This window comes from Cydia splendana, chromosome 2 (genome assembly GCF_910591565.1).
Source record: "Cydia splendana chromosome 2, ilCydSple1.2, whole genome shotgun sequence".
NCBI lineage: Eukaryota > Metazoa > Arthropoda > Insecta > Lepidoptera > Tortricidae > Cydia > Cydia splendana.
The window spans coordinates 28,359,462-28,378,432 of NC_085961.1; the positions used below are offsets into that span (position 1 = coordinate 28,359,462).

At 35.7% G+C, this 18,971-nt stretch overlaps 1 protein-coding gene across 2 annotated transcripts in view; it reads left to right on the forward strand.

Annotated features, from left to right (window-relative positions):
• LOC134806077 (neuropeptide CCHamide-1) overlaps positions 1–17,112 on the forward strand; it is a 61,636-nt gene extending 44,524 nt beyond the window's left edge. For both annotated transcript variants that reach the window (XM_063779345.1, XM_063779346.1), the window contains 5 exons: positions 4,292–4,327; positions 13,411–13,502; positions 14,118–14,206; positions 14,502–14,604; positions 16,868–17,112. In XM_063779345.1, coding sequence (XP_063635415.1) covers positions 4,292–4,327; positions 13,411–13,502; positions 14,118–14,206; positions 14,502–14,604; positions 16,868–16,891 — 344 coding nt within the window. In that variant the 3' untranslated portion in view covers positions 16,892–17,112. The remainder of the gene's footprint in view (positions 1–4,291; positions 4,328–13,410; positions 13,503–14,117; positions 14,207–14,501; positions 14,605–16,867) is intronic.
• The last annotated feature ends 1,859 nt before the right edge of the window (positions 17,113–18,971 follow it).

The window sequence follows — 18,971 nt, forward strand, 5'->3', positions numbered from 1 at the left end:
TTGATTGCCCACGCAATGCAAGTGTCATTTTAAACGTCAAACTTCTATGTAATTATGACGTGTAAATAACACTTGCACTGCGTGGGCTATCAAAATCGCTGCAGACTTTTCTTGGTGTAACTCTAGTAGATTTTTGTATATTACGCTTTTCATTGAATGTACTTTACGTTAACGCACGACGAATTCAAATATACCTAATCACAGTAAAATATTATATTAAATGTATGCTTTCAATATAAAAATAGCAACACATATTTTTCAACTACAAGTTTAATAATTTAATGTTAACTGGATGTCTTGCATGAGCGTGACACGTTTATATATCAATGTAAATACAATGACGTAAAGCAATAAAAAAAGTAAAGGTTTGAAGTACTTCGTAGTTTAGTGGCTATTATTTATTACACGTAATAAAATAATACATGCACAATGAATAGGTATCTAAAATATATGTGTACTTGTAGGTAATGTCGGTATTGGTTGTTAGATATAATAGTAGATTTTGTCAGCAGAATGCATAAATAGAACTAACGATATTTGTTGCTATAAATTCCCGTACGCTATTGCATAACGGGGCATAAAAAATACTTGTTCAATATCCAACCAACAACTCTTACATCACTAATAATGACATTATAGGTGCAATTTGACGAAAAATAAAATAATATCCACTTCAGTTAGTGCACATTTATTACGATTGCACATAACTATACCTATTTTGTTCACGATAAAGCGCTTCACACACATTACTTAATTCAGGCAGCAATACGTAAATGAGTGACACAGATATTTCTACCTTGTCTATCATAGGTACAGCTGCGTTGCCGTCGGTTACTGAATTAAGTACCTAAAGGTGTGTAAAGCGGTTAACAATATACGGTCGGCCTGATTCTAATTTTAATAAACGTCATACAACGACATGGATCGGATCTATCAGTGTCAAAATTGACGCTTTGTTTGAAGAAACGTTACTTTTGACACTGACAGATCCGATTGATATCGTATCGAGATCAAATTGGCTTCCGGTTCGAGCGCCATCTTGATAGTCACGCGTTGTGATTAATTCCTTTGTTTTTTGCTCATTAATATTTTTTATAGTGTAATATCGATACAGTAAACTAATGTGGTAGTGTGCAGTGAATGGAGAATTAATCTTGAAATGCGTTTAACCACCATTTTGGAGTCAGCGGCCGGTAGTCCACGTGCTACTTGTAAAGTCCAGCTATCGCTTTACAAGAGCTAATTAAATCACCGTACACTATCTTGTGCTAACCGTACAATTTTAGTCGTCGTATTTAGCTCTTAATACCTTGATACTGGCGAAATAGTCCCACTGGACTGAAGCCATAATTTTAAAAGAATGAATGAATGACGTTTATTAAAATAAGAATCAGGCCGGGTAGCCTCTGCGCTTCCCTACTCTGTACCCGTTCCCGGAGCTAGTTAGCGCCATGGGAAAATTGTCACTCTCCACAAACATGCGATCGTTGAATTATTTATACAATTATTGCACATTTATTTACACACGGAAGGACGGGTTCTAAGAAGTTTAATTAGTGGTGAAATAGGTTTCGCGGGTAGTGTCAAGGTTTCGCTATCTGATTGTATGCAAAGCGTTTCGTTTAAAGTGTCTTTTTCTGAGAAAAACGTTGTTTTTCGATCAAAGTATTCTAGAAAAAGCTAATAAAACGTTAAGAGTCGATTAGATATATATTCACATAAAAATGCAATGTCAAATACTTTTGTCCAAAATTAAACTGATTTCATCACTGAAGTGAATCACATAAATGAATTAAAAAACGTCACACAAAGGAATCAACTTTTTGTAGACAATAATATTATGTATTTTTTAAACACTTATTTAATAAGTATGACTTAAATAATCACAGTATTTAATAAGTATGACCCGTAAGCATAAATCATTTTTTTACAAGATTGGTCTGTTAAAATTAATCAATTAGGTACGTAGTGTAAAAGTTAAGACGTAATAAAACGAATATCGTCAGATTACTACTATGGAGGGTAAAAACGTTGGATTCTACAAAAAAAAGTTTTCAGCAAGTCACATAGCCTATATCGATTTAGGAATACGCACGAGAACAAGTAACCCGTTCAAAATGGATATAATAAAAAAAAATTCCAACAATAATCTCAAAACTCAAAAAATGTTTTAATATATAAACACGTCATATTGCGTTTAGAAACATGCTAAGCGTATGAGTCCTCGGGGAAATCATTCGGCTGGATTTATGATCAATAAACATGTTCGTACAATTTGATTGGATGTTTATATGTAGATTCTACCTTTGACTCGCTTTCTGAGAAATGAATTTAAAATTGCATTTACTTACTGATAAAGATGGGTTTATTTGCTCCCATGAGCCGTGGCAAAATGCCGGGATAACGCGAGGAGGAAGAAAGATGGGTTTATTTGAGATCCTTTAGTGTGCATGCATTGGAGTGAATTCAGAAGTGGGATGAATGTGAAAATACCCTATATTTATAGAACTAGAAGCACTTCATACTTTAGCAACACATACGCTACTACAACGCTTACCAAGGCATTTTGCTTAATGTTGCTACAGTGGAAAGTGCTTCTAGTTTGGTAGACATTTGTTATTTTCAAGTTTCCTTAATGCACCATAGCTGGCATCTCACTACTCAACACTTAGGGTATAATATGTTGACTAAAAGTACATTTTAACTGTTTCTAACAGTTAAGACGTTTCCTTGATAAGTACCTTTTATTTAAGGTACCTACAGCGTGGTACCTTCGAAAGCGCGGTAATTTTGAAAATCGCAAATAACTATTAAGCCCGATGCAATTCATATGTTGGCAGCACTTGCGCTACTGCAACATTTACCAAGATACTGTTGCTATTTACATGAAAAACTTGTTTTAATTTTTTTAAGTACCTATTTACAATAATTTTAAAAATGATCCTTAAAATTTAATTTATTAATCTCTTGTTTATTATATCTATTCGACTAAATAATACTTACCTAATACATACTTTAAAATGTACACTTAAAGACGCCGATGAAACAAAAAATCGACTTGTTATATAATACCCACATAGCTCGTTAATGTATCGCGAGTGTTTTCCACAAAATGAAATGTGGTCTGCCTCAAGGGCCCTATTCACTTAATCAACCACTTTAGTAGCCAGCACAGACATAAACTAGTGCATCTAAGGCCTAGGTCGATCGGATTAGCCAATCAGAGCACTCACGCTAATGCACCTTTGTCTTCAGTGTGATTGTAACACTTAAATAAATATGTAGATCAAAGATTCTATTATAAATTAAGGCCTACTTTATAATCTACTTAAACATTAAAAAGGATACACTGCGGCCGCTTCTTCATACAAAGGTAAGGTAGTCCTCATTTTCCACTCTGGATATTGACATCTTTAAACATATTTTGACACAGTTTGTCGTATATCAACCCAAAAGGGTTATAACCTTTGTAATGTATGGATTAATTTAAACACATATTTTATTACAAAATGTATGGCAAAATGTATGTGTTATTTAGCACAAGAAACAAGAACAAGAATTCAATAACAATGTCAATCACATTTAAAACATGTCATATGCCGTACAGGGTTACAGTAAGGTTTATAGATTTAGACCAAGAAAAGTCTGCAGCGATTTTGATAGCCCACGCGTGCAAGTGTTATTTATACGTCATCATTTCATAGAAGTTTGACGTTTAAAATGACACTTGCACTGCGTGGGCTATCAAAATCGCTGCAAACTTTTCTCGGTCTGACTCTACTAGGTACTTGACAGAAATAAAACCTCTAACAGTTTGCAAAATAGATATTTTAAAGCCTGAGGACCAAATGAAAACCAAATGACTATTTATTAAATAATGTAACGAGAAATAATTTAATGAAATACCTACAGTGATGCAAATTTCAATTAAATTAGTTATTCATTACTGTAAATACAATGTTCCGAAATAACCATGAATATTTTTGACAAGGTTAATACACAAAGGTAAAATAATTCATCCTAATTTGTTTATCTACCCACCTCTATGAAATTCGGTATAATTTAATTCAAATATTATAATATTCATTAATTATTACAGATATCGTCACTCATTCTACATTCGTCACAATCGTCGGTGGCTTTCAATGTAGAATGAGTGACGAAAGTAGAATAGGACTAATTTAAGAACTTGACGAAAAACTAATGGGACGACCCAAGACTTAATATTCAAATCATTTGGAGCATAAAGTTACCACGAAACCAATTTAACATATTTAATGTTTTTTTTCAGGATCGTGTCTAAGTTACGGACATTCGTGTTGGGGAGGTAAGTTATCACTTACTTATTTATTGTAAACGTATACTTACGTGCGATTTGAACCTATAAAAATATTAAAACATATGTAAAGTTAGACCAAGTAAAATGTGCAGCGGTTTTGATAGCCACTAGTGTACTGCGTGGGCTGTCAAAATCGCTGCAGACTTTTCTTGGTCTAACTCTATGTAATGTATTTAATGAAAGGGGTTACTTTAATAGATAAGTACAAAACGGTCACAGAAGGGGCATCATTTTCTACTATACCTAGGTACTTAATTTACTTGAATCAAGTATATTTTAGAGTATTTTTTATCAGTCATCACTGCAGCTTAAAGCTGCTTAAACACTGGTTTACGATTCTTATCAGCTAGTAACATTATATTGCGCAACAATATGTATCAAAATGTTCTCAGTCTCTCGCGGGGAGCGACTAACATTTAATTTCCAGCCTCCTGTTGACTAGGTAATCTAGAGCTTATGCAAATTCGTCTGTCAGTCACAGCTTAAAGCGAAACAATATTACGAGTTACGACACCTCGCATTAGCTGTTCTAAGCATAAACTCATTGATTCCAAGGAAACACGAATTCTGAGGGCCAGCCTGGAAAAACGAAAATTGTAACTTCGTTAGTTGCCTCTCTATTGCTCTTGCAAACTCGAGTGATAAAGAAGCAGATATATAAATTTCGATTTTCGATATATGCAATTTTACTTTTAAAATGATACAATTCGAGCAGCGCAACTGTCTTGTATTCGACACCATTTTATAATTGAATAGTCCGTATACACCTAAAGCTTAATTATTAATTACTTTGTAAATATTTTAAATTTATATGAGTAAATGTCGTAAATGTAGGCGGTACTGAAATAAGCAGTCGCAATTCCGAATGCAGTCGCAGTTGCTAAGCGGGCCAGGTGTTCAAAATGATCTTGACGCGACTTTATTGTTAAGAGAATAAGAGCGTGTCAAGGTAATATTGAACACCTCGCCCGCTTAGCAATTTCTGCTGCTGACTGTACCTACTAAAATTGTACAGGAGCGCATAATATATGCGTGGTTATCTCGACTATCCTGATGTGCTCCATCAGGTAGTTGAGGTAGTCTCCAAATAAATTACCTATCCTACCTCAAAATACGAATAGCTGATTCACTACCAAAACAATTATTTATCAATTTGACACACATGTGCACGATAACTTGCGATAAGGCTTAAATTTGCGAAATATGAACTTAAGCGGCTATTGAGTCTTATCCAGATAGTATATCGATATCCAGATATCCGGTAAGCCTGGATTATAGTAACTGATATTTATGATAATAGAGCTCGATCGTAAAAGTTGTTTTCTATAATTTACAATTCGATGGGTAATGAAAGGGAAATATGTTTTTATGGGTGTTTGAGGTAAATAATATCGACCGCGGAAAGGCTTCCCTTTCTTTAAGTAACACTTTTGGGCCAATTTCAGTTAAGCGACGACGCTTATTTGGTAAAGATAACAACATTAGTGTAGTTTGAATGCTATTAAAAATTCATATGATATGGCCATAGAACTGCATTAGCATCTCCTTAAATAATCTAGAAACAAGGTATTTTTTTAATACACATTTAATCGCTTTCCTGTAAACTTCGCATCTGTGAGAGTCTGAGTAATTTTTTTCTCCAAATATGTTGAATTGTTAATATCCTAAATATACAGAGCATTACAGAGAACTTAGAAAATATTTTTTTGCAATACCTTTACGTACGCAAGAACTTGATATGTTCGAAATTAATGTTCGTATGCAAATATGAGCACAAAAACAAGGAAGCACGTAAATGGGTGAACAATAATTATTGTCACCTGGCACGGCTAAGCCCTTATGTCAGGTTTGGCTTTGAAAATTAAACACGCGGGCGATTATTCTGTCGCTTAAGGATGAATTTTAATCAGCAACATACATTAAGCTGCACTGAATGACAGTTTAACCCCTGTGGGCGCAAGATGGACGCAGTTTTCGAACTCTTTCGAATTTCTTGTCATTACTTTACCCTATTTTTTAGGCTATGTGTGTTTCCCACTGCTGGGCAAAGGCCTTCCCTCTCCCCTTCCAATCCTCCCTCGGCTGGATTCGGAAAATGGATTAGATTTCTACTAGACTTCAATAAGTTACGATACGGATAATTTAAAGATATTTGTACGATAGATATGTCAAATTTGACGTTTCCGCGATTCTGGAGGTCCTCTTGAACGATTTCGACAAGTTATGACTTAGATATCCAAGTCACATCTAGTCGATATCTAATGTAGATCTAGTTGATCTCTAAATCGTCACAAGATCTTGTGATTATCTCGAAATCCGAATAGGCCTGCCTGTGCTGAGCAAGATCCCGCCAATCCCGCTGGAACGCATCGAAGTATTCCCCCCATCTCTTTCTCGGCCTATCAATTAGTAAGCCTATTTATTATTTGAACTTTAATGCACAAAACACAACTATGTGTAAATGGAGGACTTACAGCCAAATGGCGTGGCCTACTATTACGGTTCCTCCTATAATTAATCGAGAAAGTTTACACACCAGGCTCAACCGACTTATATCCATTAAAGGGCATGACGTTTGACGTTTAACCATATTTAATTTAAACTCAGCCTATGAATGGGTATGTATGTACTTGTACAATCAGCTAGATAGTGGACGACCGCTTTTCCATACAAAATTAGTCCCAATTTTGTTCTCTAGATATAACACTATTATAAAATGTTTTTAGTATCAATTGTTTATGTTAAGATTTTTTTAATGATAACAAGAGTTAGTAGCTTTTAAAAGTTGTATGGAATGCGTTTTTCGGTAATAATTCAGGTAAGCTAAACTCAAAAATCAAAAAAAGTCAAACGAAGGTAACTATGGTATATGTAGGATATGGTATACCTACATCAAATTGTGTAAAAATATTTTCCGTGATGTAAATCTATACATACAAGAAAATGGGGACTACGTTTGTATGGAGAAGCAGTCGTCCACTATTCTGATAAAATAACTCCCTTTTGACGTGAAATACGACGTTGACGTATTAAGGTGACGTTCCATTTCCAACGATAGCTCCAACTACCGTCGCGACGTTACTGTCAATTGGGATTGTCATTCATTTTACTGTGCAAATTGACAGTAACACCAACGAGTGCAGCTGTCGTTGGAAACGGAACGTCACCTTTACTTGTAATAGCAGCAGATATTAAGCTGAATGGTAGTGGTTCTCGTTCTCACACACCCTTAGCCTTATAACTGAAGCCAAACGAGTGCATCCGCGAAATATTGAAGTGAAATTAGATTTGGATATTATTAGGTACCTACGTTAAGACATGTATTTGTATGTATTATGTAGTACGAAATTAGGTATTAGATTCTAGGTGCTTCACGTTTGTAAATTAATTAATTAATTGGCACACATTGTCTAAAAAGTTGGACTTTTAAGTAACCTAACATGTAAGTAGTAACGTAGTATTACTAGTTTTTCTTTTTTTAATCAATTAAGCATATTTTTAAATAAACTTCATATTAAGTTTCTATACTTAGTTCATCTCTTTTTTTATTTCCGTCATTCGAGATCAAATACCAAAGCTACTTCCTACACCAACAAGTCACAAATGACATTTAAATTTACTGTTTCTTACCGTTGTTTACAATTTCATTAGTCACATTACGTGATGTATTAATAATTTAAGTATACAAACAAACGACCTTCTGATCGCAACTGTACCCTCGTTAACCAGAATCATATTTACAGTTTTGCTAAAACATTTTATAGGAAATAGCCTAACAATTTCTGAATCTCATGAGATCAAGTATTTACATTACAAGTTTAGTTTTTCGTACGACGAAATTTTTGCAACTACAACTTCTATACGAGGCTGTACCCTCGTCAAGACAGTTAACTGACCAATTGTGACTCGTATTGCAAAGAGACTAGGTCTATCCATGATCAGTTAAGTGTGTTAGGTACTGATAGTACAAGATTTAAGCCACAGGTTTTTGGCAAGTGTAAAGATAAGTTTGTAGTATTTATGGATGTAAGTGCTCACGTTAACAAGCCAAGCACGTTGTCCATCGTATATTTTATGATATTTCTTGTGATCGGGAAAGGTGGCTTCATTTGAAATGTTTGGCAGGTATTCGGTAAATATTAAGAAAACATTTATTTAGGATAAACGAACTGACTTGAAATAAAACTATGTACCTAACTAAATAAATGGATTATATCGAGAATTTGATTTCACTTCATATCTACGTACCTAATATCAGAATGTAACGTTTTATTCGAAAATTCAATGTCTGGCTTTTAGATTATCATAATTATCTATTACATAAAAGTTTAGCCGATTTGCCGATAGATGGCGGTGTACACGATTATACTTAACTTAGTATACCTACTCCTGATCAAAAACCAAACGTGTCTATAGTTGCATGAGACAATTTTAAGTTTTGACGGAATTCTCGATACGCTAGATAAACGAACTCGCACTTGACCGGTTTATTTTCAATCATGTGACTTTGATTTTCATAGCCAACCCTTGTAAGTAAAGTGGCCATTATATTAATTAAATAGCATCGTTGATTAAAATAACGGCTCGTAATTATTTAAAATTATAGGCCCTTTCGTGACTTTCTACTCGTATTTTAATAACAAATACTTTTCCGCAGTGTGTTTAATTTTATATTCATATTATTTATTTCACACGAACCGCCGACAAAAAGCCGCTCCACATTTAAAAAAATACAATGAAAAAGCTACGGACATACGCCGTTTCACTCCAATCGGTTGATGTTGTGACACTTGCGACTGGAGTGCAATAAAACAGCAGTACAAACGTTATCAATTTTCATTATAGCAGTAAGGTGCGCGGGGCCGCGCCTAGCCTTAGACCAGAGCTTATATATGCAGACCCCGTTATCAATGTTGCAGTTCATTGAAAGTAGGGGTTGGAAAAAATACGTACCTAAATTTACCTTTAGTACATAAGAAGTTAAGGCGAAGGCGAGTGCCTTAACCAGCATTATATCATAATTCCACTACAAATTGTGTAATGAGATTCATGAGCATATTCAACATATAGAATTTGGAATACGTTACACACGTTAACAGACATATACCTATTATAACATATTTAAAACCGGGTCTTTCCCGAATATATTGTTACCTATATTTCCGACATTTCGACGCAGGTTTCACTGACCGTGGTCGTGTAAATAACATAGTTTTTTTTTTAATTATTAACCGACTTCAATTTCATAGAAGTAGGAGGTTCTGTATTCGGTTGTGGCTATTTTTTTTTTCTATGTACGTTCACCAATTACTCCGACATCCGTAGTCCGATTGGAGTAATTTTTTTTTTGTTTGAAAGGAGATACCTCCAAGTTGGTCCCATATTAGTATGGTTCTATTATGATGATGGGATCCGTGAGGAATTGAGGGAACTCCTCAATTTTTAAAGGCACATGCATGGTAATTTGGGTGTTTTCTTAAGCAACTCGAGCATTTTCTCCCGAAAACCACCAATTTGATGAAGTAGACCTGATGATGATGATTGTTTTGATGATAGTGATGATGATTTTTTAACCGACTTCAATTTTATAGAAGGAGGAAGTTCTGTATTCGGTTGTGGCTATTTTTTTTTCTATGTACGTTCGCCGATTACTCCGACATCCGTAGTCCGATTTGAGTAATTCTTTTTTGTTTGAAAGGAGCTACCTCCGAGTTGGTCCCATTTTAATTTGGTTCTGTTCTGATGATGGGATCCATGAGGAATTGAGGGAACTCCTCAATTTTTAAAGGCACATGCATGGTGTTTTGGGCGTTTTCTTAAGCAACTCGAGCATTTTCTCCCGAAAACCACCAATTTGATGAAGTAGACCTGATGATGATGATTATTTTGATGATAATGATGATGATTTCTTTAAATGTAAGTATGTTCAGCGATTACTCCGATTACCTGTGATCCGATTTGAGTAATTCTTTCTTGATTGGAAGAAGTTACCTCCAAGGTGTTTCCATATTATTTTTGGTTCTGGTCTGATGGTGGAATCCATGAAAAATTGAGGGAATTCCTCAATTTTTAAAGGCACGTGTAAAGTGATTTCGGTGTTTTCTAAAGTAACTCGAGCATGTGCTTCCGAAAACCACCAATTTACTGTAGCCTTACCATGAGTTTGACACTACCCCCAATCAGTAGCCTTACCACGAGTTTGGTAAGCTGGTAAGGCTACTGATCGGGTTAGGGTTAAGAGTTAAGGAGTCAGGGATTAAGGGGTCGGAAAATGGCGGTTGAAGGGTTGCTGATTCAGGGCCGAGGGGTTCCTGGATCAGGGGTTGATGCGCTGTGAGGTTGAGTGATCGGGGGGTTGAGGAATTGGGTCAGTGACGGGGCGGAGGATGGATTTAGTGTAGTGACAGGAATTATAATTTCCCAGACGGACTCGTGAAAATTCCTGATTACATATTTATTAAAGTAATAGGTACACGAATTTTGTGTTAAACATGATCTCGTTTTTCATTCATGCGTCGCGGTCTTAACAATGCGTTAAAACTAAAAATGGAAAAATAAAAAGTATTTACAAAGAAAGAAAACCGACTTCAAAAAGGATGACATAAAATATTATCCTTTATTAAGTCTATACGTTGCCAACTGATATGTTTGAAGTTGGTGCCAAGCCTAGTAGTAACAATACCAGTCAAAAATAATCAGCTTTATGGCTATAAATCCCATTAGAACTGTACTAATAACTATTATAAATGTGTAAGTAATTCTGTCTGCCTCTTTGTCATCTTTTCATGGCTAAACAACTGAACCGCTTTAGGTGAAATTTGGCAAGAAGGTAAATTCCTTGAATTGTTTTATATTTTGAAATGTAGTCCTCTGGATAAGGGACGGGAAATAACTCAGTCCCAATTTCATACTTGCGTGCTATAGACTGTTCGAGCATTAGTAAGAAATGCTCTTTAAAAAATACGACGGCAAAAAATGCATTGAATTTACACTAATGTGCCGACAAATTTAATATGGTACGGACTGCGCCAAGAAGGTTTGATCGTGTGTTCTGAGGTGTGTTCTTAGGTACAGTTGACGTCAGTGATATGTTTACACTATTGCATCTTACTCCTTTGTAATAAGGCGAAAAGTGTAAACATATTTTTAACGTCGACTGTACCTACAGAAAGTACGTTCATTGTCGTCGTGTAATGCAATCCAATGTAGATACATCCTTATCGAATCGCACCAAAATCATGGTATGCTTCAAAATTTGGCTTGGCACCGACTTCAAACATATCAGTTGGTAACGCATAGACTTAAAAAAGGATAATATTGTATTTCATCCTTTTTGAAGTCGGTTTTCTTTTTTTTGTAAAAACTTTTTTTCTCTAATAAGCTGCGGACAGAAATTGTCTCGTAATAAGTATTTTAGTGGCTACTATCTATAGCTATCCAATCCAGCAGTATCACTTTGACATCCTGAAAGCCATGCGTAGTAAAGCCGTGGTTTTAATGACCTGATCAATTGCTATTAGCGATAGTGCTCTAAATTAGGCAGCTTTATTGCAATACCTGACTCCGATACATGAAATTGATTCCTTGATGAAATGAGTGACGTTCGGTTGCCTTATTACTGTCGCGATTGGAACGTTAAACCCGTCACTCATTTTATAAAGGAATTTGACAGTGCCAGCGCTCGCGTCAACACTGTAACAAGAATGTCGCCTAAAGTCAGTTACCATTCGAATGTCACCTTTAAAGGCTGCTACTGTCGTCACCTGAATGTCACCTTATTTACTTGTAATTATTACAAGCATGGTAAAAAATCTAATGTATCGTCGTAAGTCCCCGCGTACCTGTACAAGTACAAATCATGGTATAATAATATACTCCGCCTGGTACTCTATTCCGAGATTCGCGTATGACCTAACTGACACGGGCCTACGTCATCATGCTGTTTACAGGTTCTCAAACTTTGAAATGTGGGAGAATTTTAACCAACGGTGAAAATTATTTTAACGGCATTAATTTTAAGTTATTCATGTAGAAACATAGTAAAATAAAACAAATCTAATGTATTAAATTAAACTTTATTTATCTATACATGACAAACGTTTGAAAAACTAATTCACAGTTACACATTAATTACCAAGCTTACGGCGTGAACAGTTTGGAAAACACTGCGACTGCTGACACTGAGCGAGAAGGAAATAACAATTAACACGCGTTCGACAAGGATGACGGTCAGGGCATGAAGTTATCTAGATCCGAATTGTCAAATGTGACAGCGCTATCCTGTGTTGCCAGTAATGTAAACAGAATTACCCGAACGTCTGAAATTTCTTTCGTGAATCGGAAGATATTGCTAACGAATAATTAAAAATGACGTGTTATTGTAAAATTTAAGATAAAATACATATAAATGAAAATTATAAACTTATAAAGAAATATTTTAACTTATTAACCATAGGTATAATGTACCCATGTACCATGTTATGTTGAAATAAAGTGGCAATGTTATTGTGACGTAGGCCCGTGTCACTCTGGGAATAAAAGACCATGTTTTATTAGACCATGGTACAAATTAAATTCGAGTTATGAACTCTTATAGAAATAAAAGTAAGTTCCAAATTCAAAAACGCTAAAATTGGCTTGGGTCCTACGAGGGTATAAAAACACCGGGCAATCTCAAATTAAAGGTTTGCTATGCTATCGTAGTTACTTTCGGAAGGCCCATGGTCGTACCCATAGTAATAATTACATCAACGTAAATTAAACCACTTTCATATGCAACAAATTTATACAAAATAAAAAATAGTTTTTTTGGTTTCGACACATGAAGGCTGGAATCTCCTATTAAGTACAATAAAGATATGTACTTGTGTCGGGTGAAAAAGGGCACAAACCAACAAACTGCACTACTTAATTTGTTTCTTTCGATTTTGTATTGAATAAAAGAAATTCGACCATATTTATTTCCTTCACCACAGATTTCAAATTCAACTAGCATTTCTTTGTATGGAGCCATAAGAAGCTATAGTAAAACGTCTAGAAATTTAAAATAATAAGTTTGTTGTAATTTTCAGCGCACGGCAAGCGGTCAGCCAAGCCCCCCACCGCTGCCCCCGACTGGTACCTCACTCGCCTGCTTAGGCACATGGCTGTTAACGCTGAAATGGTAAATAATTCATTACATTTTAATAATAACTTTTACAGTACATCTGGTTCTACATTACGACACCGGTGCTATAATAAGCACATTACGTAACGACGTCGAAAATTTAAAGGGCCATTTGTACTGTAAAACGTTGTGCGATCCACGTGCGAATAGGTAAAAGCCCTCACACGTAGCACTCAAACTCTCAAACGAAAATGACAACGCTGGGATTGGCTACGAGCGCTACCGCTACGAAAACGTTGGCAGTGAATGTGTTAAACTACTCAACAAGTGCAATCGTTAGTCCGATTCAGTTCAGATTTAATAACTAGTTACGGTTTTGATCTTATTTCGATACGACCTTGAAGATCGCTCACACTGTTTGCTGCATGCGAAATGAAGTGAAAGTCATGCGTGAGATGCGCGCCATTCACGACGATCGTGAAGGTCGTGTCAAAAGATATTAGTCTCAGCGCAATTTGCTGCATAAATTACCTTATCTATAGGAACACATGGCCAAATATTTTATATATGAACGCTAAAATGAGCCTCCTAACTCATTGCACGCCATCTGTTAGTCGCACACACGAAAAACTTGCGGATAATATTTTTACGCCATCTATCGTGTGATTTCAGAACCGCGCCCGACAGGAGCCAACGAACGACGACATCAACGCCATCTTCCAGATGGACGTGCCAGACGACTCGCAACCCAACAGACTTATGTAAGTATAGTGAAAATTGAAAATTCCTGTGAACTGTTTCGTTGTTGGAGCTACGGCACGATCTTACTACGAGTGCGGTGAGGCTAAGACTGCTAGTTTTAATGAAAATATTGTAGATGGCGCTGTTTGGTATTTGATTTTGTGTTCACTGTGTTGAACTAGTTTTCGTTGCTGGAAAATGAAATACAAAGATATTTGCAAGTGAAAATAGAAGTAGTAGAAGTTATTAATGTAAAAACTTCTACGAGTACTTGCTCAATCAATAGGTACCTATGGTTGTACACTTTTTTTTCAGAAATGTGAACGGAGACCCCGCAGACGTAGGCCCCGTGAAGCCCGAAGCTATTCCGATGTTGGACGACGACCTTCTCTCCAAGATGAAACTCTGGAAGATCATGGTACGTGTCCATGGTGGTGGGGTTAAGGTACCGTTCGGATTCAGACTGCATTACTGTTGCAGTATTGGGAAGCAATGTCAATTTTGACATTTGCGTCAGCATTTTGCAATACTGCTGCAGTAATGCAGCCGATTGAACTGCAACAGGAAACGCCGAAAAGGACATTTTGTCGAGAATTTTATATTAATTTTGACATTTATGGTAGCAATGTTGTCGGCAGCATTACTGCAGCACTTTTACAGCACGACATTGCTGGTGACTGCATTTAGCCGCAATCAAAATCGACGTTGTTGCCGTGGATTTGACAATCGATTTTGACATTTGCAGCAGTAATGCTGAATTGATGTAGTCTAGTTCGAACGGTACCTATATTTAAAATTGTAGAAACCTATGTATTTCGAAATTTTTCATCGGGATAAATCACAAACTCTTTCCACGATATAGATGTGAAAAAAGTGTACCCATTTTTTGGATCTATTTGGTTACGCATTCAACAACCTTTAACAAAAAATGTATGAAAGAGTTCGTGATTCTGAATGGAAATAGGTGGATCAACTTTTTGACGTTGTTAGTCTATCCCGTTGTGTAAGGATGGAACGTTGTCGACGCTGGTATCAAAATTGGGCACTTTGCGTTTTCAGTGTACGAAAAAATGCGACTATTTCCGGGCATGTTTGAGAAAAATATGTAGAATTAAATTTTTAAAGAACCGTGGAAATTCATTTAATTTGTCTTAACATTTATAATTTATATTTTTTCTGGTCGTAAAGCGGCACGTTTCGATCCGCTGCTCTACACAAGTTGCCGCTTTCCGACTCCGTCGAAGAGAAAAACAGTATATACACACCTCGGCCAGTAAATAAAAAAGCCTCAGACCACAATGTAATTGTCGGCCGAGACAAAGCTCGGCTTCGCCTCGGTCGACAATTACATGTGATCTGAGACATTTCTTACTCTACTGCCCTAGGTATGTAATTTACTATTGTGTTCTATTTTGAAATAGTTGATCTATCTATTTCATTGCATGTTTATATTGTGTAGTAATTGTTGTAATAACTGGCTAATCAAAATTTTGAATTTATACTTCTTTTACACATTATGTATTCCATTGATGTATGTTGTCACTTCAATAAACTAAGTCAACTAACAACATACGTTATCAGCACGAATTTATATTTTAAATAGAATTACACGTTTTAAAAACTGCGTATTCTAGCATAAAAAGTGAATCAGCAAGTTTTTACAATATGTGCGTGTATGTTTTGTGGAAATCCGTGAAGATTTAACAGTTCACAAATTTTCCGCTATTTTCTTATTTTCTGTTATGGTGGACTGGATTCAGTGCCAGTTTTTGAGCAGACTGTGAATCATTATAAATTGGTATAGTTGTCAACTTACCAGTAAGTTCAAACAAAGTGGTGAAGTATTACCCAGCACAGGATTTTTCTTCACCATGGCCGGTGGCGCTATCTCTTGGGAGAGTAAGAAGCAGTCCACCATTGCCCTTTCATCAAGTGAAGCGGAATTTATGAGCTTGTCGAGTGCGGCGAAGGATGCTGTGTTTCTGAGGCGGTTGATGTTTGAATTTACTGGTAAGTTGACAACTATACCAATTTATAATGATTCACAGTCTGCTCAAAAACTGGCACTGAATCCAGTCCACCATAACAGAACCAAGCACATAGATACCAGATTCTACTTCTCTCAATATTGTTAATGTCATTTACACTCCTACCTTGGAGATGTGGGCTGATGTGCTAACTAAGCCATTAGCTCGTACAAAGCATCAGAATTGTGTGAAAGGTATAGGTTTATTTTGATTACGGGCGAGTGTTGTAATAACTGGCTAATCAAAATTTTGAATTTATACTTCTTTTACACATTATGTATTCCATTGATGTATGTTGTCACTTCAATAAACTAAGTCAACTAACAACAGTAATACATAATAATATAGTCGCCAGCACGTATATCGAAACTTCCAAGGTGTTTGCAAACCTCTAAACCTGAGCTTTACTCTTAAATTATCAAGATCTTAAAGTCGTTCAGTTTTTTAATTCTTATAAGAAAGTATTATCGCGTGTGTCTTTCTGTCTGTCCGTCTGCGACTTAGCATCAAGCCTATCGGCAGTGTCATTAGATAAGTATTTTAAAACGAGTAGGTAGTCTGTTGGCCGATTTATACGAGTACTTTTTCCATCCCTCTTTTAGGAACTACATATTTTAAAAATTGATTGGTTCATCTTTGCTTTTTCTGTTTCAGAGGAACGCGGCCGACGAGAAATGAATAGAAAACTACAAAAAAACAAATGGACTGACGTTGTTTTCTAGCTTCATTTGATTGTTTCATATTGTTACTGTCTATAGCCCCAATACTCTGGTAATGGAACATTGTTGTACTGTAAAATAAGAGTAGCGTCAATTGTAAGGCTGGGTTGCAATTGACATTAAATATGTACATAAATAAAGGTGATGTGCCATTCTGAATAAAGTAAATTTTAAAAAGGAAGTTGGTTTCTGTGGTCACTTAGCACAAGTCCCTTTCGGCAATTAAAATGCAAGAGTTTTAAAATCTGAAACGTAAATAAGATGACAGGGTCGAGTGGAAAAAACGAGGGGAGGCCTTTGCCCAGCAGTGGGACACCAAAGTAGGCTAGGGAAAAAAAAAATTAATAAAAAAAAAAAAGCCTTTAATCTATCATAAAACACTTTACAATTTAAAAATACTACATTAAACTTAAAAATATTGTACTGTGATTTTTCGATTATAAAACTAACTTCAAATATAAAACTAAAATCTAAAACACGTACTATATTATTTAAAGTTTTTCACTACATAATGTTTATTTACAAATTCTACTTCTATTATCTGAAACGTAAAACCTAAATATTATTGAGAATCAACATGGCAGTCTGAATCGTGCTTATAGAATTAAAAAACATTTTTTGGGGAGAACTCAAAATGAGTCATTTTGACGTTTTGGATGTCAAGGTTCGAGTTATGCTTGATGCTTAAAAACACACAAATCCGACGCCAAAACCCGGTTTCATAATAATACTACACAGTCAAAGATACGTCCTTTTTTAAAACGGCACACTTATTACAAGGAACTTGTCATGAAAATTTACGTAAAATACGTATAATAAGTCTGGCTTCCATTTTGCACACTATAAATTATCTGTTAGTTAGCGTCATGCGAGATCAGTGGCTGCAATAGCAACGCTGCTGCGGTCGCATTCGGAATATCACCTTTATGCAGCTTGCATAACCCCCTAGCCTTATAACCTATAATTTACTATAGTCTAGAGACGACACTAGTAGGTACAACGAGAATAGCTCTCAAAGCGGGCTAGCCTTTGTATGGCGAACGGAGTGACAGTTGCATACTTACGCGCTAATGAAAAGCTCTTTGTTAATATAACTAATATTATAAACGCGAAGCTAATGCTTGCTCTAATTAAGCTTGTATCGTGATAATACAAGCTATTTATTTACAAAAAGTGAAAGGATGCATTAGGGTCGTAACATGTTCGGGAAACTAGCGTCTTTTTTGTAAATATTACAAAAGTTTATGATTTAGATACATTTTGAAGTGAAAACTTCTTTGGCGGCGCTGGGCACTTTTTGAGGTGTGGAAAAAATGATAAACTCGAGACAGCGTAACGCGATCACGTGACCGTAACGTTTAGATGGCCACTAATTTAGATGGCATTTAAATCAATAAAGAAAAACTCAATGACATTACATGAAAAAGGTTCTAATCCTGTACGGGTTGAAATACGAGGATCTCACAGTTACATTCTAACTTTATATCACTCAAATATAATTGAATAAAGCTACATCTTGATGAAATCGCTAATAAAAGTGAACTGAACTGAACCAAATATATTTAGATGCGAGGTCTAGAAGGTAACTTTACAATTTCTATTCAAATTTTAAACAATTAACGCTACAAATTTGAATTTCGAATTTTAAACCAGCTCACTGACCAGCAATTTCGGAACTAAACTTTTTCAATAGAAAGGAGGATGGGTCAATTATACATAGTGCTGCAGACATTTTGGACTAGTCATTGAGTTTTCACTTCTGTCGGCACTCCCGGAGTGCAACCCGTTGTTTTTTTTCTCAAACGTTCATTACACAAATTTAAAGAATTAGAAGGTTTTATTTATTTTAAAATTTAATTCAGACAACAAGGCCCATATTACATACACTTTATAGACTAACATACATATACATTTCATAAACTTAAAACTAAACACTATTTTGTCGACAGAACGGCGTGGCTCCGTTGAATTGTCAGGTTAAAATGCGTCACGTGACTTTTCGTAACATCTGCCATCCCGAATATCCCTGTAGGTAAATA